Below are 23060 nucleotides of genomic sequence, written 5' to 3' on the forward strand. Positions count from 1 at the left end.
ATAATTTGTTTGTACTATTGTATTTAAGAGTATTATAACTACAGTAATCAGATTTCAAAATTAAATTTAAAAGGACTGTGTTCAGGCTAAAGTCACTGCATTAAATCTGGTGGTTTAATAATTTGGCTGGCTTTATACAAGATAATTTGGAAATGTTTGGAAACGTTTATAAAGCTTTGATGTCATGTAAATGACAATTAATAGTTGTGATTTTTTCAAAAAAAATCTAAAAATCAACATTTTTCCTCATTCTCATTTCTCATTAATGTTGAACAAAAATAATTTAGTTCTGGCACAGAGAGAACCCCACTAGAACCCAAACCCTGAAAATGAATCTCTAGGTAATAAAGAGTGATCAGAACGGGCCAGCAGTTTTCTGAACAGTCATCCTCAGAAAAATAATCATCAACCGTTTTCCCCATTTTTCTACATGTAACAGAGTACAAATGATTAGTCCAAATGAAATAACTTTAGCTAGCAGATTTAGGAGACTCTCTTCCTGAAGCCCTTCCTGTGGGAGGAATAAACATGTCTTAATGAAGTTTCAAGTAGTTTATTCAGTTAAGAAGGTAGAAGAGCAAAGAGTTCTTGATCCAATACATTATATTCAACAGATCATTTATTTAAAGGCAAATAAATACCATGGTGGGATGGTCCAAGGAAGATGAGTGGAGAAAATTCTGGGAGATGGAAAAAGAAAGAAAAAAGTCCCAAAGCTTAGAGTTTAGTCCCTTATTTGAATATTCCTAAAAGACCTGTGAGGGTTTACCAGTTCAGCAGCCTGTGGAACTTCATTCTTAGTTAAAAGGTTTTTATCTTTTTATTTTTTACAAACAAAAAATGCCAACACACCATCAGCTAACCCTATAGAACTATATTTACGAAAACAGTTCACCTGAGCTTCATCAGGTCGATTTGGTCTGGGTTCACCCATCAAATGGTTATTCGTTGAACAGAAATCCTTGAATGTCCTTTTTTATGAAACCCCATATCATCGTAAAAAAAAAAATATATCAGAGTGTGATTTCTGAGTTGTATATACAGTTCGGGGGGATGATGGAGTCTCGAGATCACACTACAGCGGAGAAAGGGAAAGTTTCCTTATCCCCACCTTACCTTCAAGTACATATATGTTGTTTCCTTTCTGTTGGCCAACTATTGCCATTCATTTTTTTTTTCTTTTAGGATGATATGCCTGTTCAAGGAAAGGGACATTCATGAATTTGTGTTCAATGAATGGCCATTTGATGGGTGAACATAGACTTTGTCAATCTATTAGAGTGATTTTTAAAGTGGTTTACAGTTTGAAAATTTAAAATGCCTGCTTTTACAACTTTATTTGCCTGTTTTGTATCACATGTAATATTATAGGTTATGTCCACCTTTGTGGGGCTCATATTCCTTGAAGCAAATTATGAATTCTTTATTTCAGAACATTTCCAGTCCATCTTGTCCTTATCAATGCTTGTATCACATGTAATGTGAGAGGCTATGCCCACTTTTATGGGATTCTCTTGAAAATATATTATGAAAGATTATTCTTCTCTTATTTGTTCAAAAGGAATACATTATTACAATACCTGCTTATAATAGGCTCATATACTTAATCATCTGTATGCATTTCTCTGGATGCATGTATTGTTTAAAAATGTCCGTCACCTAGTGTGGCTCTAAGTGACTATATCTGTTGCTTATAAAAGGTCTATCTTCATCAGAAAGAAGAATGGGGACTGGTCACTCTTTATTATGTTAATGAGCCTCTTATAAGCAGGCTCTTCCCTCACTGTCTTCTGAAGAGTCTCCCTTACTTCAGTTCTCACACTATTTCTAGTCTGTCCACCCCTGAGCAGTAAACTCTGATTCCCAAGCCAAGTGGCTTTGCTGCACTGCCATTCCATATTGGATCCTGGATACAGAGGATGTCTAGACACCTTTTCCTTACTATTATGTCATCTATTTACAAGCTACATCCTGTCAGTTAACCTATATTGTGTGTATTAATCCTTAGTTTATGTTTGGCAAGGTTGAATGGTCTTATGACCATCTTCCCCTCAAAAAAGCTATTTGAGGTAACCCAAGGTGGGCAACTGGACACCAGCAGGCTAGTATCTTATTGACTCAGGGTTGCTGGACTTTATGACAAGCACACACTTGTCAATAGGGCCACATAGACCCCCTCTACCATTAGCAATGGTCCCTGGCATAGGTCAGAGTAGGCTGTATCCTCAACCCACTCATCACCAATTTTTGGTGACATTACTCAATGTGGCCATATAACCTAGAGCCAAATTTTACACTATCAAGTGGTTAGCCCTGCCACAGACCACCGTTTGTGATCCATGTTCTGCTGTCTAGAGGATACTGCGCACCACAGTTGATGCCCAAAACATTGGGTCGATACTACTCTTACCCCAGTAGGCACCATCTAGACTCTGTCCTGCTGCCCACAGGTCTACTCTTGGGTGAGTTTCAGGTGGAAACACTCAACATGTTTTTGGGAAGTCAGGACAGGACCTTGTACCTTGTTCATAGCAGCATAATACTTTAACCATTATGGCAACTGTGTCTGAATAATTATTGAGCAGAAAAGGAAATGAGGTGAGCAGAACAGTATCAAATTAGGCAAGCAATGTTTTGTTTAATAACCAGATTCAGAAAAGATCAGGTAAGAAAGCTCACTTGAACTTCATCTGTAGGATAGACTGCTGTCTGGTAACAGCAAATCTGCTTGTTTGAGCATATACTAGTGGTGTAGTGGAATAAAGTCCTGGAAAGGTGACCCAAGTTTGATTAGTCGCAATGGTATTTGATGGTGCAGGCAGGGGAAGTTGGTTGTACCTGTCATAGGGGTGGGGTCAAATGCTGGAAGGGTGAGTTATATGTAATCCTAGTAGGCCAGGGCTTGAAACAACCACTGGAATAGTTGTGTAAGCAGGATGGAGAGGTAAGACCACTATAGGTTAAGGGCAAAGATGCACCCAAAAGCCATGCCTCTTTGCCAATCTAACCCATACAGTAGTGAAACATGCAGAGGGGAGAAAAAGTCTTCCAACTTCACATCATGTCAGCAGCACAGACTTGGTAATAGCATGATGTTGCTCCCCTGCCCCTCCTATTCATTGACAATGGGGCAATTGTGTAGTAATACTGGACCTGTCTGAATAGAACCAGTCCTACTCACAGAAGAAAGAGCTAACGTGCCCCTGATGGTGATAGTCACTATGAACAGAGCACTAAACAGAAGAGAGATACCAAAGCCATTACTTTTTTTTTCATGGCAGAAAAAAGTATGCATGCCATAGCATAAGACACACTAGCTGGAGGGTAAACAATGGCAACAAATAAATAAAATAATGTTGAAGCTTGTATTGCTTTTTGTCTTGTTAGTTTGCAGAGTGTATTTTTGCAGTATAGTACTGAAAGTTATTTGCTCTTGTATATTAAAAGGTCTGGTTAGGACAGAAGATGAAGTTGTCTCTCCTGGTGAGTCATAAGAGTTAAAGAAGGTTATTTACCTATGACCTATAGGAGGAACTACAGTTTTCTTTTATGTATGAGAAAAATAAAACATTAAAATAGGACAGAATACTTAGCAAGAAAAAATTCCTGTTCTCTCACCATGTCCCTGTTGTGTTCTTGATCATAATGGCTCGCTAACTTTCCCCCTATGCTTATTTGATGCCAACATTTTCTTCTATACCTCTTTATTAGTCCTTGTTAGAAAAAAACTAAAAGCATCATTTTAATTAATTTATTGCCCTTAAACTAATTAAACAAAAGTTTGGAAATTATTACATCAGTGGTGTAAACAAGCAAGTAGTGATGTGATATTAAAGGTAATACAGCATTGTTTGGTATAAATACAAGTGAGAAAGTTTACATATGTAAAAGCATTCATTGTTTTGCTCAGTATGTACAGAAGTATAAAACTCCCATTGAACTGTGATGAAACATACCCTTGTTTTTGTTTAAAATTGTGTTAAATCATGCTAAAAGTTTACTGGTTGTAGAGACAGCTAAAATGTTTCAGACCTACTGGTCACAGTGGAATGCTTATAATGCAGATTAGAAATTATCAACAGAGCTTAATGAAAAACACATGCCAGTGTTAAAGGAATATGACATACAGGTTAGAAAGTGAATGCAAACTGTTTTGGACATTTTGCCTAGATCTAATATTGCTATCAAGATAGATGCCACAGAATGTATGGTAGTGCACACAGATGATACTTTTAAGAATTTGCAAGTTTTTGAAATTGAATTTAAAATTGTACTTTGTGCAGATGTACACAATTTAAAGAACTGGTTACAACAGAAATATGCAAATTTATGGGTTAAAGATAAATTCTAGTTCAGCTGACACAGCTAAGGTGCTCAAAAAGACATATAGGGTGTGGCCATTTAGGAAAAAGAGTAACCATACACATTTATGTTGTGTAGGGTGTAACATAAATAACAGCCAAGTTAAATGAATACAGTTTTGTCAGGATTTAACAAGTGTAACAGCTCCATACAGATCCATACTAACAAAGGAATACTTTAGGATTTAAAGGTTTAAAGACCACAGCAGCTAACAGTTCAAAGTGCAACAGATTTGTATTAGGCATGGACATGTCATTCGAGTTAACTATGATGTTATTAGAGTATTTAATATTACATTTTCTGAGAGGACACTAAAGGAGGCAGAGCATTTTAGTTATCAGAGTTTTGTAATATTACAGTTTCTAACGGAATGCTAGAACAGGCAGAGCATGAAAATGAACATGTTTTTAAGTATAACATTTTTTTCTCTTGGTACTGATGAAGATGTGTTTAAAATAGTAACTGCAGTAGGATGTGGGTAAGTGTAGATGGGGGGGGGGGGGTGAACAGAAATACTGAGAGCATCATCGGCCCCTCCAGCTACAGGAAGCCCTGATGATAGACAAATTGTATGTTTTTTTTATGTAGAAAACTGGGACATATCAAGCAGGTCTGTGTATACTACAGAAAATGGAAAAATAGGCAGGCAGAACTCAGAAGAAAAACAAGTAAAAAGGTAGCAAAAGTTGCAGGATGATAACATGGGGGGTCAAAGTGAACTGAGAGTTAACCCAAAAGTGCATGGCAATACAAGTTGGAGGAAGAATTTCAAACCTTATAGGCAGAGACAAAAACAGATTGCGGGAAGTTAAATGCTCTGATTATTACAAGGGGATTTACAAGGGATTACATTAACTTTGAAAATCAACAGTATGTTATGCTAGATTACCTCAATGTTTTCAGAGCAGCCCTGTCATTTTTCACCAGATAGTAAAGACATTCTTACAGGATGTGAGAAAAGATGACAAGGTTATTCTAACACAGACAGAGAATGTGAAAGAATACATATCACAACTGAGAAAAGTTCTGAGACAGTTGCAAGAGGCAGGTTTCAAAATAAACAAAGACAAAATACAGTTTTTGTCACTGGAAGTAAAAATTTCTAGGAATCATTATCAGACCAACAGGGAGGATTTCTTGTCAGGAAAGGGTGAGGGGCATTCTGCAATTGCCAAAGACTTTGACAATTTTGGATATGCATAAGGCAGATCAAAAACAAGAGTTGACTCAAGAATAGACTCGCACAGAGGAAAAGGCATTTAAAATGTTAAAACAGAATTTGGCACAGGTAATGGAGCTGATAACGCCCACTGGTAAATTACCTGTTGTTTTGCAAGCCACAGTAGAGAAGAACACACTATCACTGGTTTTGCTATAGTCTTGGCCATAAGAGGCATCTCAGTGAATGGACGCTAAGTTAAGACAGGTTACTTTTTGTAGCAGGAAAATTATCCTTGCATTAAACAATTTTTGGACATTGACTAGGGAATAAGACAGACAGAGTATTTGATGATGTCATTGGGGGTTATAGTTCAAACTCCACATCTGACAATCAAAACTTTGCTAAATAACAGTGAGATAAACAAAATCACTGAAGGGGCTAGTCAGACATTGCTAAAGAACATGTGGATGGTGCATGTTTCTGGAAAGATGGGAAATACTACACTGGGTTTGCAATAGTGGCATTGCAAAAGCAAGACTAAATATGGTTATGTTACCAGGATACATGTCAGCACAAAGGTCTGAGCTAGAAGTTGTAAAGTATTTTTGCAGCATTTACAGACAGTGAATATTTACAGTGACAGTGCTTATGTAGTAAATTCTCTGAGACTACATATGGCAACGTGGTCTAGAAGAGGGTTCACTGATAATGCAGGACTGATTCAAAAGTACAAGTTGCAGGGACAGTTCAATATTTTAAAGTTAAAAGCAAAGCATCAAAACTGGATAAAATACCTGCAGTAAGTATGCCAAGAAATAGCCAAAAAGCAAAGTGAATAAATTAATTGGAACATTGGCCCTAAGAGTAGACAATGTAAACTAAAAGATTTGTTAAAAATTTGTAACAAGAATAGAGGTGTGGTAAACCAGACAAATTAGATATTCCAACATAAGGATATTTCCAAAAAAAGTGTATGTATACAACAGACAGGATCAAACCCAGTAGGGATCAGTGAATGCAATATCGCAGTAGATAGGGAATACTACATTTGCAGTACAAAAGCACATAAATAGCTTCCTATGGAATGGGAAGGAACCTGTTATGTAGGTTATGTAATACCATAAATGAGATTAAATAAAGGATTACCTGAAGGTAAAATAAAAAAATTCAAGAGAAACAGAGAATTAGGAAACAGTTTTGGTACATTAGATCAATCATAGATCTACAGTCTTGACATAAATGCAGCAGAAGCAAAAGGGTCTTTGTGCTCTGATCAATGAGGAGTGCTGTACTTATATTCCAGACAAGACAGAATCCATAATGCAGCATTTAAGTAGAATACAACTAGTATCTGAAAAGGCTAGAAAGACAGGGAGCAGTAACTGAAATAATTGGTTAAATGGGTAATTTTCAGAATGGTAAAAAATCATTATTACAGTTTTAATTGCTATAGTAGTCATTATTTTTTGATCATAATAATGTGTATGTGTGTTAAACTTTGCATTAAAAAGATTGTCAATCATGTATCTATTGTAACTAATGTAGGTGGTAAAAAATTACCTTAACCAATGGAAACATGATTTTTCTGTAAGATTTAAAGTTTAATTTAAGTTTTAATTCTAGGTTCGACTCCTGGCTGGCTTGCCATTGTTAAAATGAATTTAATAGCAGGTGGCATCACACTGACAAACTGTACAGCTGTATATTCGTATGACAGATTTATTGAAATAAGCCATTCAAGCACTACTATGAGATTATAACATTTATTATTTATTTTTATTTATTTATTTTACATTTGTTGACCGGGCTAGTCCAGCTGGATACATGCCCCTTTTCAGTAGAGGCCCGGGGAGAAAAGCTCCAACATAATGAGAGGACAACAATACATTTACATTCAAAGAAAATAGTATTAACATAAGTATAAAAGAAGAAGCAGTCAATACATGTTACTAATTTAACATTCATATGAGAAGGAGATTAGTTTCAAAACAAGGGTGCATGGTTGAAGATTATAGTCCCTAAGAAGGTGAAGAGACTAGGGTGGTAGTTGTTTTGTCATTTTCTTTATAACACAGCTATAAAAGATACACTGCACTTCCTCATCTGACTTGGATTACCAAATGTCCAACACAAAAGTATTTTTTATAGTTTCAAAACTTTGCCCTTGATGAAAACATTCTTTTCATGTACTAAAGCCTTCTTTGTCTGCAACATGATCTCAAGCCATTGAAAACCAGTTCTCAGCAGGCCAAAATGTTCTTTCACAAATGTTCTTTCATACTTAGGATAGTCTATAACTTTTTCTGATGTGCTAGCTATGCTCATCCAGAGAAAGCTAGTTATCAGCATGCCAATATGTTATTTTATTGATAGGATAGTTGTAACTTTTCCTATTGTGTTAGCCATTTCCATTTAGCTTGAATATCTGTGTGTATTCAGCTGTCTAGGATATTTCAACAAACCTCTATTGTTAATGCCATTTGTTACAAAACATTATAATATTTTTTGTTCCGCACAAACACATTCTGTTAAGCCAGTATATTACATGCTATTCTAAAAATATATTACACTGTTATTATGATTACCAAACCTCTGTTACATTGAAGAAAAAAACAATAGTTTGTTTTACAATATGTCATGCAAGCACATTCTTGTTATTTCTTCCTGCATTCCCAGCCTCTGTTTTCTTATGCTATTCCTATAAATATCACACTGTCAGTATGAGAGACAGCAGTTTTATCAGTACATGCTGTTATTGTGAGACCAAATTACATACATGCCATTTCTATGAGGAAAAACAGTTTTACTTTATATAGTTCTATCATTTACAAGTTACCAGTCATACTGATAATTACAAACAATATTTTCACAACTCCCAATCAACTTTGCACCTGGGACTGCTGCCTAGTTCTCTTAATTTTACTCTGGAATGGACATATTTATTGAGGCATGTGTACCCACCAGACATGAGTATAAAGACAATTTTAAAACTAAACCTATATGGTGATACTCCCACATCAAAAATCCTATATAAAAAGAAGATGCTGCATATAAAACATGTCTAATGGCTACATCATCATTATAAATGTGATTTAAGGCTGTTAAGCAATTTCTTGAGCTTGTCATTAGGAAATGCAATGCTAATAACAAACTCGGTTGCAACTAATTCAAAAGACAGTCATAAGGTCTTCTTCAGCTACATTACAAACTTAAATTTGCCAGCAATTCTGTACTGAACTTATTTCTAATGGTATCTCCTTTTCTGACTTGACTCCAAGGACATTGCTTATATTCTTGTGGATAAATTCTATTCCAAATTTCCAAACCACTATCAAATATATCCCATTCTCCTCCTTTTCAGAAATCAGTCTGCTATAAGTCCTTCTGAAGATTTTTCCAAAATTAAAAACACCAGTTAAAAAACTCTTGACAACATCCCTGAATGTTTGCTTAGAAGCAAGAATATCACACCTAGTTAACCTCTTTCATTAATTCTTCAGCCTAAGTGCCTCCACTTATTATATCCCTGATAAGTGGAGACCAGCTATTGTGCTGCCATTGCAGAAAAAGTTGTCCTTCTACTCAACATGGAAATTAGAGGCCTATTTGTCTCATTGATATTACTTTCCAAAATCTGGAAAGTATTACAGGTGAAGCAATAAACAATGAGATAGGTGACCATAAAATGAAGGATATATATCAGTTCAGCCTTATTAAATGGAGATCATGTCTGCTTAACTTGGATGTGTTTTTCAAAAATGTTTAGTGACACTATAGATAAGGGGAATATTGTCCATACTGCTGATGTGTGCCTTGCCAAGGCCTTCAGCACTGTGCCCATTGCAGATAATTGGTAAACTCTCCCAAGTCAACATTGTCCCATTTGTAATTTGTTGGATAAGTAGTTAACTATCTGACAGGACCAGACAGGACCCATATTATAATTTCCAGGATTATTTTCTCTAGATAAAGCATCCCACATAGATCTGATCTGGACTCCATCATCTTCTGTATGTAGTCTTCTGACATGAAAGCTGATATTAAAAGACCATGGCTGGCTAAGTGTGCTTATGACTTGAAAATGGGTTGGTTATCAAATACCATTGTGATACTCAAATTCACCAGCAAGGGCTTAACCAAACCAATGCTTGTTATATTTAGCTGGGCTTACCTTCAGTGCCAAGAAACACAATATAGTTTTCTTTGGTAAATCTGGCCTAACTTCTGTGTACTTTAATTGCACTTAAAACTGACACATTTGTAGGGGACTCGGGTACCTATGTTGACAAAAAACTCTTCCTTGACCAAAATGTCCCTGTCATGGTTAGAAAATCTCCCTGATTTGCACAACTTATCATTCATGATATCTCCACAAAGTCTACAAAAGTTATATTTCCCCTTGTTTCCCATCCATAAATAGTCCATCATCGAATAGAATGCTTTCTTCTCTTGAAGCACACCATACTAATCACCTAAACAAACTTGAAACCTCAGTACTTCATCACCAAAAAGACTCTAGAGCTCAACACCATTAGAGCTAAATATCCATGCATATACTAAAAGGCCAGTCTCCCTACTCCATGTCATACAGGCTGTGTGGAGATCTCTGCATAGTCTTCATGCTTAGAATGCTCAAGCACTCTTTGATCTCCTTTACCTAAATATAGGTTGTGGTAAAGCAAACATCTGTCCTCAAGACCCAAACCATACACTGAAATTTCAAAAACGCAAAAGTGCATGACAGATTCATAATCTAATATATTCCCCATTTGTGGAAAGGTCTGCTCTTACATATTAAGCAGATAACTTTCCTGCCAACCTTTAAAACCAGTATGGATGACTGATGGGTGATTGCTAATTTTCATGTGTGGTATTAATGGGAGACAATCTTGGTCTCCCATCAGTACTACATAATGTGCTACATGTGCGGATATGTGTGGTGTTAATGGGAGACAATCTTGGTCTCCCATCAGTACTACATAATGTGCTACAACTACCTGATGATGCCATCAACAATAAGGTTAGTAAGCACCTATGCTAAACCTAACCAAATGTAATATACATAACAGAAAGCCTCTGCCATCCTGGAAGTCTACTCAAATACTAAATTCCAATTCTAACTCAGGCATGACATTTATTTATTTACTTTCTTTTTATTTTATTTCTTTCCTAGGGTAGTACACTTATCACCATGGAACAGTTTCAGATACAGTTTGTGTGACTACTCACAAAATAATACATGAAAAATGGCAAAACAAATTTACCAAGAAAATTTGAATAATACATGGTTATAGGGTCAGTTACTCAAGTAAACATCTAAAATGTGCAATATGTACATTTTGAATATGAAATGTAAAAGAGTGCCTCATACAAAATAAAACAGAAGTCAAAAGAGTGATTTGCACTGAATATGAAGTTAGGATTCCGACAGTTGATGTAAGATATAGGGGAAATGGAGGATGGCTACAGTTATTAGAGGAGTAGTCAGGGGTGGCTCTTGCTATAGGACTGCAGCCCTCCCACCTAGAAACAAAAAAAAAACTGTGAAACAAAAAATTTTATTTTTCACAAGTCCCAAAACTCAGACTGCCCCACAGATGCCCAGGAATCTGTGCGAACTCAGACTGCCTGAGTCAGCAGTCCAGATACAACAAAGGCTTTTCTGCCCTGTAGATGCCCAGGCATCTGTGCAGTGATGACTGCACAGAACAGAGGAGCTCCAGACTGCTTCATCAGCAGACAGGACCAATCAGGAGGGAGGTGAGGTGACTTTTAAGCTCTCACAGAGGATTACATTCATTGTGGGCTTGGGACTTAGATTTCAAGCAGGCTACTTGCTGCTTCATGGAGGGTCTGGGACTTGAAGTAAGTGTGTGTGTGTGTGTGTGTGTGTGTGTGTGTGTGTGTGTGTGTGTGTGTGTGTGTGTGTGTGTGTGTGAGTGTGAAATGCCCCAGTTGCTATATAATGGTGGCTAGAGCAAACTCATGGTGGTGTGGTAGGGAATACCTCAGGCTTGAACCCTGTACCTTGTATGCAGGTCTTAAGGGGCCTGAATTCCCTACCCACCACGATTTGTAAAAAAAATTGCAGATTTTTGTCTCATATTTGATCTGTTCTATTCCTCATAATATCTGTGGTTTATAAATGCTTCAATGCTTGATATTTGATGGTGCAGTGGTAGCACTGTTGCCTCACAGCTTCAGGTTTGATTTTTGGCTGGGGTGCCTTCTGTGTGGGGTCTGCATCTTCTCCCTGTTTTTGTGTGGGTTTGCTTTTGTGTCTTCTCATGTTAAAAAGACATGTCTGCATTATTTCTTCCTGGGCCTCTGCTGAAATTTTTTTTTTGTTCCAAGTCAGACTGTCCTGGTTAACAAATGTTAAATAAAATTGACAGGCATTTGAATTTCAGGCTTCAGGTTTCTGGATGCTTAATTCCCTACATATTTGATGGTGCAGTGGTAGCATTGTTGCCTCACAGCTATAGGTTTTTTTGGTTTGATTCTTGGCTGGAGTGCCTTCTGTGTGGAGTCTGCATCTCCTCCCTGTATTTGTGTGGATTTGCTCTGGTGTCCTGCCATTTTACAAAGATTTGGCTGCAGTATTTCTCCCTGGGCATCTGCTGAAAATTGTTTTTGTTCCATCAGAAGTAAAATTGACAGGCATTTGAATTTCAGACTTCATATTCTTCAGAAAATACATAGTAACACAACATTTTATTCAAGCAGTTTTCTAAGATTATAAGATGAATATTTGAAATTTGTCCCTATTTTTGGGACTGTATTCCCCCATTATTGGCTTCATCCAGGTTTTTTGTGCTAAGGTTGACAGCTATGGCAAGAACTGAATTCACTGAATATGTTTGAGGGCTGTATTCCCTCATTACTGGGTTTGTCCAGGTGTTTTGTGCTAAGAGGTTGACAGCTATGGTAAGAACTGAATTCACTAAATGATAGCCATTTAAGTTTCAGTCTTCCTCTCTTCCACAAAGCAGCTGATTTGGCATAGTGGTATGTTGCTCTGACTGTTTTGCACAGGGACCTTGTCAGAAAAATGTATGGTGGTAACACAGCATTTTATTCTAGCAACTTTCCAAGATTATACAAACAATGTTTAATGTGTCCCTGGTTTTTGGGCTTTTGACCCCCCCCCCAATAAATTTTGGCTTTTTCCAGATTTCTTGTGCTGCAAAGTTGAGATGCAGTTGAGTATTGAGTAGATTTTGCAAGGAGCTGAGAGGTGCAGGGGAAGAGAAGTTTAGTGCTGCTTATGCTGCATATACTTGTATTGTTAATAGCACAACAGGTTGTGTACTTGCATTTTATGCAGAAGGCTGTGAGTTCTACTCCCACAAGGGGAGGATACTGCCGTGCTGAGACCGTCTTCCTTGGCGAAGATAATAACTATGAGCTTGTTATCAGTTTGCCATCCATTTCCTATTGTAATATTACTAGCTTATCATGTAATATATGCAATTTATTCCTCAGAGGCAACAAACACTTTATTTTTTGATGAAACCATGACATATAAAGGTGTTTGCTAGCAGCAACCTCTTCATTAGTTACAAATTTCTTTAATGTGGAATTATTTTGATGACTTTTACTTCTTCAGAGATTGTGCATATTTACTGATAATGGTGGACTGTAGAATTGCGCATATTTACTGATAATGGTGGACTGTAAAAGTTTGAGTAGACTTTTATGATGGAAATGTTCTGAACTGGACAGTTTTGTCATTATAGATGCATGCATTTTGTTTCATTGTTTAATAAATTGAAAATGCCCTCTAACAACTGTACTGTATTGTACAAGGAATATAATTTAGTACAATCAGGAAGGTGTATAAAAAGGGCACATGTATGTTTCATATGCAAGGGCCTATGATTTGAAAACAGACCAGAATTCATCTTTATCTACCACTGGCAAAATGTATTTTCTTTGAATGTGGGCTTCAATGCTGTTTCAATAAATGTGAGTTTCAAGGGCAGAAAAGCTTTAATGCTAAGTCTGTTTTCATTGTTGAGACTGCATTATTTTGTTTAGCAGATGTCTTAGTGTTTGTGCTGTAAAATGCAAAATAAAACTTTCAAATGAAGTCCAAATCATCATAGAAGTAAAGCAGTATGCACATTAGTGTTTATGGTAAATGGAGTGAAATAGCCAAGTAATTGATCATTGGAATGGCTGTAGGGGGGAGGCTCCATTTGACCATGATTTTGTGTGGGGGGGGGGGCAAACTCAGACAGCCCCAGCTTAACTATACCTCCCAACTGTCCAGATTTTCATAGAATGAATAGATTTTTGCTTCTTATTTTTGGTTTGTTCCTCATAACATTTGTGGTTTTCTGGCAAATCATTTAGGAATTAAGTCACTAAATAATGACACTCTAAGTTTCAGACTTCACAACCTTCAGAAAAATGCATGCTAAAGTAAGACCTGTTATTCTATCAACTGTCTCAGTTTATACAAGAGCAATTTTTAGTGCTGTTTATATGTTCCCCCAATATATTTGGCCTTGTCCAGATTTATTGCATTAACAGGTTGAGAGGTACATGCAAATAAATTGCTTTATAGAATTAGGCATAGCCAAATCTCTCAACTGTCCCCGATATTGGCTCAAAATGTTGCTCTTCCCCCTAATAATCCCTCAGCAAAATAGCAATTTTGGAAGAAAACATGGAGGGTTTACAATTAAGAAATAACTGTAATAATCAGAGTTATAGATTACTTTTATTTCAGAAATGCATGTAGATTCTTTTATTTTGTCAGCTGCTCAAGTTAGCAGTACTAATATTAAAGTGTTCTTCTTTGACAGGTTCCCAGCTGTATTGTGTAGCTATTTTATATTTTCGCATCACATTTTTGGTCCATTTTTCATAAAATTGTGTTTTTGTTTTTGGCAAATTAGTGACAAATCATTAAAGACTGAAGTTAGAAAATAATGACAGACATTTGAGTTTCAGATTTCATACCCTTCAGAAAATTCATACTAATGCAAGACCTATTCTATTTTCTTTCTAAGTTTATAAGAGCAATATTTTAAAATTGTCCTTATTTTTGGGTCTTTGTCCCATTTCTATGTATGGCTTTGTCCAGATTTCTTGCTCTGAGGTTGAGAGGTATGACAAATATGTCAGGGCCATCACAGTCAGCCAGAGACATTTCAAATTGTGACATACTTGTTGCACCCCACTCCCCTATGTAGTGACTCTGGATGTATCCAAGCAAGGAAACGAGTATTTATGCAGTGTAAATGTGCAGAGTATCCCCCCCATCCAAGGTAGACACAAGTACTGCAGTGGCTTTTCATCTGTCCTTGATTTTGCAGACTGGTCTGGTTTGTCATATTTTTGTACTGTTGATTTATGCTTATTACTCAAAGTGCCTGTTGCTCTGTGTTTAAGTAGCAATGTTTTAATGACTATCAGGTAAACTTGTCTGAGATTGTAAGATGCAAGTAAGCTTTAATAAGCATACTGTTAAAGAATTGCCAACATTGAAAGCATTTCTGTTGTTGCCATGTAGAGAATATTTAACTAGATAATCTATAAGCCTTGGGTATTGAAATGCATATGACAGTATTTGTAATAAAGGACAGGATTACATTATTTTAAGAAGCTCATTACACTTGTTGGAGACTTCCAGTCATCTCTGCTGGCTTTACCAGTAAACTAAACAGAATGCCAATCATGTGGGTTCTATAACCTGTGCAGTAATCCTTTAAGCAATGTATCTTGAGCTTGTTTCTTGTTTGCTTTTCATTTTTTACTTTGATCATGTTTTCCCCATGAAACAAGTAGATAGTTGTCAGGCAGCAGGTCTTTTTTGGATAAGAAACATTTTTACAAGTGGGGGTATCACAGAGTTTGCTACTTTCAGCATGTTACTTGGTACTTTAATAAAGCTGAATATAAATTATAATTAGAACAACAGTGCAAGGAGAAGTGGTTTGAGTTGAGTGCTGCTTGTTTTTCTTATACTTGATTTTGACTAGCATTCCAGTAATGTATTTAAAAAGTAATTTATTTTTTCATGCCTCACAACCTTTTGTTTCCATCTAGATATTAAGTAAGCTGTCATGCAGCCAATGCATTGAAATATTTTTATTCTTCTACACTTTATTTTGTCTTGATTGGACTCTCATAATGACGGTTTGGCACCCTGGGCAGTGTATTGAATTAAAGTTAGTCTTTGTGGTTTTGAGCATAGCTCCTCCCCTTTCTAGCTGGCTGCACCCCTTCCCATTGATCCCACCCATTCAGCTGTCTCCTGTAGCCCTCCTTTGATTTGAAGTCACAAGCAGCCACTGGGAGTAGTAGTTATAAAATATCAGAGATAGGCATAATACTTGCAATGAAATACTCCCTAAAATACCCAGATGTGTGTCGATTAACATAACCCACTTTAATAAAAGTGAATCTCCCCCTCCCCCCAAAAAAAGAAAAACAGGCTAAATAACGTTCAACAAACCTCAGGGTATTTTTTCCTGGGGGGATCTCTTGCAGTCCCCATGTGGCAGAACACCCCCAAACTTGTATATGCCTACTCCACAGTGGCACTTTATTGCCACTGCAAGTTGTTTCAGCAGTTTTTGTTTAGTCTATCAGCAATGCAAGAAATGACTGCCAACAGGCTAACAGTCTCCTCAATACCTGATGTTGCATAGATGTTGCATGTATTAGGATTCACACTATGCCAGAAGCAGGTAATAAAATTCACATATATTCAGTGTAGTTGAACTTCATTACCTGTACCTGGTGTAATTAATGACAACTGCATTAGTTGTATAACATCTGATTTCATCTAAAGATGACATTCCCTCAGTGCCACATGTATGTTGGCCATAACATTCTGTCAATGACATGTAAAATCTTCACCATGCATGCAGTATTAACAATCCAGAATAAACAAGATGGCATGCTGGAGAGTTCTTTTGCAAAATTACAGTACAAACTTTGTCAAAAAGTAAAGTTGGGTGCCACCTCATTACAAAGGTGATGGCTTGTACACAACACTATCTTGCATGTTCACAGTCCTTAGTTGGGAACCCTTAATCTTTTGCTCTCCAGAACAAGCTACATCTGTAATACAGAACTGATACTGCAGACATCCCAAGGTGGGAAGTCCAGATGCCTGGATTACCAGTAGCAGAATGCAACTGAAACTGGTCCTACATCATAATGGTTCATAGGCTTTAATGGGCGACTGCAGTACTTCAAAGTTTTACATTGGCATTATATACCAATGTCAAATTCAAAGTGTTAAAGCACATTAAGGTTGATTCCCATTTTGGAATCAGTCATAGCCTTCTGAGGAAGGTCCCTTGTCAGTATATACATCTTAAGAACCCAAAGAGCCTTTTTTGTAGAGGTGGGTGCAGTGCTAACTCCAAGATTAAATTATTTTGGAATGCTAAGCTAAATGTCTAGAATTCCCCTTGTCTTTTTCTCTGTCACTCAATTTGTCTCCATAATGCTGTCTGTGTTATAAAACTCAGTGAGCCCTTTCCTTCTAAATACCACTAGAATTTTCTTGAATAATGTGATCAGCAAATATTCTGGTAATACTCAGGAATGTTAACTCAAACAAAAATCAGTGTCAGGGATCAGCATAAGTTGCAATTGTATAACTATCTTATCCTCTGGTACATTTGAAACATGGTTTCAAAGATATTCGTTTGGAGCATTTCTCCCTGGGCCTCTGCTGAAAATTAGCTTCATTCTAAGTTGGACTTTCCCGGTAAACAAATGTTAAATAAATTGCAATGAAGAAAGTAACTCATTGAATCAAATGAAGTAAAAGATTTAAGAGTGTGAATTAAAATGTGTACTGGGCAGGTGGAGATGAAAAATTTAAAGAATAAGAATATTTCATGAGTCTCACAGGTAATGCACATCATTTCACATCAGGTTATTTGTAGAGCATTAATCTATAAATGAAATGATGGGAACAAGTACATCATAAGCTACAACACTTATAAAGACCAAATACAAAGATAAGCTAAAGAAGAACTCAGGCATGAGCTCTTTCAGTGATACAAAATGTGTTAAGGAACTAAAGGCTTCTTTGACAGGGAAGGATGGGATGATGTGTTTTCCTTGTGGACCATCTGTACACTTTTACCAGAGAAAACCAAAAATGAAGCAAACAATTTTTCAATAAGTAACATCTAGATATGACAATGCTGGAACTAAGAAATATTGATACACTCTAATATCAAACAATGTCCAAATTCTGAAAGACTTAATTAGACAATAAGACTCAGATGCTACTTAGAAAATAAATTTGAGAATGGACAATAGATAGATAGATAGATGCAGTGTTGTAGTTTACATATTAAAACAGTGTCAATAATGATAGGCAATATGTGAAGTGAAATTTTAATGCAAGGACTGAAAGAAGAACACTTAAAATGAAGTATAATATGTCATGTAAAAAGTGTCAGTCTGAGACAATGCAGAGACTGCAGTGGCAAAAAGATGGAACACCCTTGAATGATAATATATGGTAAGCCTACTATTGTCTAAAGGAAAAATAACTCAAAACAGGGTAGAATGATGCACACTTTCCAGATACTATATCTTGGGAAAGTGTCACTTGTCATTTTCTATACCAGCATGGCTCTGAAAGTTTATTGTGTGTAATGAACATAATTAGAAGATAATCAAGCACTTTGCTAAGATATACAACAATTATTTATTTATTTATTTATTTGTGTATGTGTGTATGTATGTATGTATGTATGTATGTATGTATGTATGTATACATGTATGTATTATTTGCCAACCAGGCAGGTGAGCTGGTTCAAATATTCTTTTCAGCCATGACTCAAAAATGCAGAAACTAAACCAAACAACAGGAATAATCAAGAGGCATGTAACCCATAAGAAAAATGCAAAAATCAAATGGTTTTAAAAGCTTTTAACACAAATATATGTGTTGCAGTTCCTCATGACTGTTACAGAGCATTATGAACACAGAAATGTTGCAGAGATAAAGTTAACAGAGAAACCAAATTTGTTTACAATATTTGATCTGCACTTTGTTTCTTCATAGAAGTTGCAGCTGATCATACCTTGTTATGCTTTAAACTAATACAACAATGTAGCAAAAAGATTACGTAAAATACAGCTGAGTGTCAGCTGGAATAACGTTTAAAAAGAACTGCAAGATCCGACTAGAGCACTGCGAATATTAAATCTAATACCAGTCAAAAGCACAAAAAGCATAATGGAAGTTGGATTTCATACTGTGCAGTTTTGGGAGAATGTGATGACATCTTCCATCTTGTGGAAACAAATATTACAAATTATGAATGAAAAAAAAATTACATAGCCAGCTATATAAAATGAAAAATATGTAAACTGAATGAAATCTGGCAGTATATGGGGACTTTCCCCAGAGTTCCTTAATAAAGTATTTATTTATGGAATGAGAACAGTGCAGTGATGGTACCAGCCTTTTTAATTTGATATACATTATAGTAGAACATTGGCTTCTACTGAAGTGGCAGTTCTCAACAAAATAGTTAAAGGATGCAGAATTTTCCTGTGTAATTATGTTTAACCATGAAACAAAAAAACAATCTTGGAATTAAAAACCCTTTTTATCTTTTCACGAATCCTTTTAATTCTTATGCAGTATATGAATGGGTTCAAAGTAGCAGGAAATACTATATATAAGACTGCTGCCATGACATTAATATAAAGATGAACATTGTTCAATACAAATGATAATATGGCTAAAATATGAAATGTTAGAAGTACAAAGAAATGAGAGCTGCATGTATTGAATGCTTTTTGACGAGCTTCTTTAGTTTTCATTCTTAAAATTACTGAGAGAATTAAACAGTATGACAAACCAATTGATACCATGTCTGGCATAGTCATTAAAATAAACAAGCATTTTACATAAAATAAAGGTACATCAACATTTCCACATGCCATATTAATAAGATCAGACACCCCACAGTAGCAATGAGGGATAATGTTGGTTACACAATATGGAAATTCAATGGCAAACACTGGCAAAGGTAATATTAAACCTAAACTTCTTGCTATTACTATCACAAACACTATAGAAACAAATTTATTTGTTACAATATCTGGATATCTTAATGGATTGCACACTGCTAAATATCTGTCAAATGCCATTACAACTAATAGAGAAGCAGCCATTGCAGTGAAGAAGTGTATTATAAACATTTGTATAATACAGGCTTCAAATGTTATAGTCTTGGCATCAAACCATAATATTGCCAGTAATTTACTTAGAATGGTAATTGCTAAAGTAACATCTATAGTAGCTAGCATACAGATAAACAAATACATCGGTTCATGGAGGCTTTGTTCTGTCTTGATGATTAAAATTGTGGTAGCATTCCCAGCTACAGCCATGGTGTACATAATGAAGAAAGGAATTGAGAGCCAATGCTGCTTGTCTTCAATCCCAGGAAATCCAGTAAGTATAAATTCTTTTGGATGGAAGCCAGTGCTGCTGTTTGCTGGCATAGTAACATTTGTCACAGAACCTGCTATAAATGTTATTCGTAATCTGTAGAAATAAAATAAAATACCTTACAGTTTGCAGGCATGTTGTATTGTAAACACCACTGTAAGTGGGACTGAAATGACCATTGATGACATTTATAAATTCCTGAAACACAGATATGTTCAAGAATGGACTGCGTTGTGTTTTTACTCACAGTTTTTAAAAAAAAGATGCCATGTGCATTAGTAGTTATCCTGCATTACATTCAGATAACAACAGATGATTATTCAAATTTTCAAAACTTCTTTTCCATTAAGCAAAGTGACAAAACATGGCTATTTAAGCCATTTTTGTTATACCTTCAGAACAATTACAGAAGACAAGAGTAATAAATGTGAAATATATGAAGAGAGATTGGTGTGTGTGTGTGTGTGTGTGTGTGTGTGTGTGTGTGTGTGTGTGTGTGTGTGCATGTGTGTGTGTGTGTGTGTGTGTGTGTGTGTGTGTGTGTGTGTGTGTGTGTGTGTGTGTGCATGTGTGTGTGTACGTGTGTGTGTGTGTGTGTGTGTGTGTGTGTGTGTGTGTGTGTGTGTGTGTGTGTGTGTGTGTGTGTGTGTGTGTGTATGTGTGTGTGTATGTCTATCTATATATATGTATATATTTGTGTGTGTGTGTGTGTGTGTGTGTGTGTGTGTGTGTGTGTGTGTGTGTGTGTGTGTATCTATTTATTTGTGTGTGTGTATGTGTGTGTGTGTGTGTGTGTGTGTGTGTGTGTGTGTGTGTGTGTGTGTGTGTATCTATTATATCTGACCCTTGTGCATGCATATTTGTTAAATTTATTTACTAACTTTCTAATTACATGCTTAGTTTAATTCAGGGTCATATGGGAGCCAGGCCAATGGCTACAACACAAAGAAAATAGTCTTGAATTTCATGGCATCATAATGCTAGATGCAAGCATACACTCAAAGTCAGAGATGGCATGCACATCTCTGGGCAATTTGGCAGGCCAACAATTATCTGACAGTATGTCTCTGGGCCGTGAGAGGAAGTCTCAGTAAAAAAAAAAACACAAGAGATACAGAGGGATGTGCAAACGTGACACAGAAAGCAGCCAAGCTGAGAACTGAACTGTCAGAAGAACTGAACTGGCAAACTAAGTAATGTGAGGCTGTAGTGCTAACTGTTGGGCTACTGTTTGTGCTGTATCAATTTACCAATTCAGAAATAATGTTATATTATCAGGGTTCTGCATCAGGGATAAGGTGAGGCATCATTATAGGAGATACAAGATGGCATTCAGTAAAAGTTCATTATTAAACAAAAGAAGTACATGCAGCATAGTAAATGTAATCAACTGTTGATTACTGTCATCATTAAAATAAACAGATTGGAAACAAATGTATAAATGGCAGGAAAGGCAGGCTCTTCATGTATAAAAAAGAGATATAATAGGAATGTGCAGCAAGTGCATGGTTTCCTTTTAATGAGACAACAGTTCCTATTTTCTGACTTCTGTTTTTTTCTTCCCCTGCCAAGTACTTTTTACTGCTATTGTTTCCAATAGATGCTTCAACAATAACTCCAGTTCAAAGTCCAGTTCTGTATACTGGCTAGCTCAGTTGGAAGAGCATGAAACCTATACTCTCAGGGTCATGGGTTCAAATCCCATGTTCAGAAAGCCGCTTTTATGAGAAACTAGTGAAGTTTGGAATGAACTCTTTCAGAGATTAAGACACCAAAAAAATAACAGGGGATTTAACTTTTCAATGGCATTAACAATATTGCTCATTCATAGATGTTTACTAATATAATGAAGACAGGACTTTTTAGGCCTAGCCATGCATCCCAGATCTGTAACAAGTTTTCATACCCTTGATAAGACATGGTTCAAGATGGCAGAGAGCACCCCGGCCATGCAAGGCTACAATGCTGTCCACATGTTCAGACCTCAAAATGAGCATGAAAGAACCAAATGTGGGGGTATCTATCTTCATTAAAGTCAAGTACACCTTAAGACTGGTCAAACAGTATGACTCTCTCGAACTACTCCATATCCAATTAACTCTAGGCAAAATACCCTACCACACCATTGCTAGTTATAGGTCCCCCACCATGAACCAAGAAAAGCACACAGCCTACCTGGACTTACTGGAATCACTCTCCATACAGCTCAACTATTTAATCATGAGTGATTCCAACTATCATTCCATCAACTGGGTGACATATACGAGCAGAAACATGCTTGCCCAGAGGTTCCTGGACTTTGTTAATTCAAATGCTCTGGAACAGACAGTCTGCACCCCCACAAGGGGCTCAAATGTTCTAGACATACTACTTACCAACATGGGAGTCACTGCACCCCCCCCCTTTGTAATACTTTCCCTATTAAAGTTGGACCACAAAACTGTCTCGTTTGAAGTAACTATTGGACCTGATATCCCCCAGGAGTAAAAAAACTGAATAAATTTTCCAAAGCTAACTTCAGACTGTTGACTGATGACATAAAAAGTTGTATACCCCCCACAGTCACAGACAACCATGACTCCTATGCAGAGGTGTACTCAGATGCCTTGTACAAACCTTTAAGCAGCTGTATAGACTTGACTGCACCTGACTGGATCAAAACCAGGTCCTCCCAAAAATAGAAAACACATCACCCTGATGGACCTCAGGTATAAATAGGTTATATAATAAGAGGAAGGCATTGATGTCTAAGAATAAGAGGTACTGACTCAGTAGAGGAAGAATTCCCTCCACAGCTTGAACAAGGAAATCAGAAATCTTGCAAAAATCCTTTAATGCCAAGAATGAAGCTAAAATAACATCCCTATTGAAGTATAATCATAAGGCATTCTTTAATTACATCCAAAACCTAAAGGGAATATCTAGCTTTGTGCAGAAGAAGGGTTATAGATGGTACCACTCATACTGCACTGGACAAAATCACCAACCTGCTAGCTGATAGACGTGGCACAAACTTCACTCCCCCGGGACACACTGGCCATACCCCAAAGCATACCTGACAGTAGTCTTCTGCCTAGTATA

General features: G+C 36.6%; 1 protein-coding gene across 1 annotated transcript; it reads right to left on the reverse strand.

Moving 5' to 3' along the window:
* Positions 1-355: 355 nt before the first annotated feature.
* On the reverse strand, positions 356-20032 carry LOC122802284 (olfactory receptor 52E8-like). Its single transcript, XM_044071933.1, has 3 exons — positions 19384-20032; positions 19124-19263; positions 356-511 (listed from the first exon to the last, which is right to left on the reverse strand). Exons 1-3 carry the CDS (start codon positions 20030-20032, stop codon positions 356-358), a joined length of 945 nt encoding a protein of 314 aa, XP_043927868.1.
* Between the last annotated feature and the right edge of the window lie 3028 nt (positions 20033-23060).

The sequence above is a fragment of the Protopterus annectens genome, chromosome 5.part0 (genome assembly GCF_019279795.1).
Source record: "Protopterus annectens isolate FY-2018-M chromosome 5.part0, PAN1.0, whole genome shotgun sequence".
NCBI classification, from domain to species: domain Eukaryota; kingdom Metazoa; phylum Chordata; order Ceratodontiformes; family Protopteridae; genus Protopterus; species Protopterus annectens.

Excerpts from the sequence above, each read along its gene's own strand:
- LOC122802284 (XM_044071933.1), bottom strand. The coding sequence starts at position 20,032 with ATGCCAGCAAACAGCAGCACTGGCTTCCATCCAAAAGAATTTATACTT. Across the intron at positions 19,264-19,383 it reads GCCAGACATGGTATCAATTG|CCATATTATCATTTGTATTG; the intron begins GTTTGTCATACT and ends TTCATATTTTAG. Across the intron at positions 512-19,123 it reads TTCGTGAAAAGATAAAAAGG|GAAGGGCTTCAGGAAGAGAG; the intron begins GTTTTTAATTCC and ends TTCCTCCCACAG.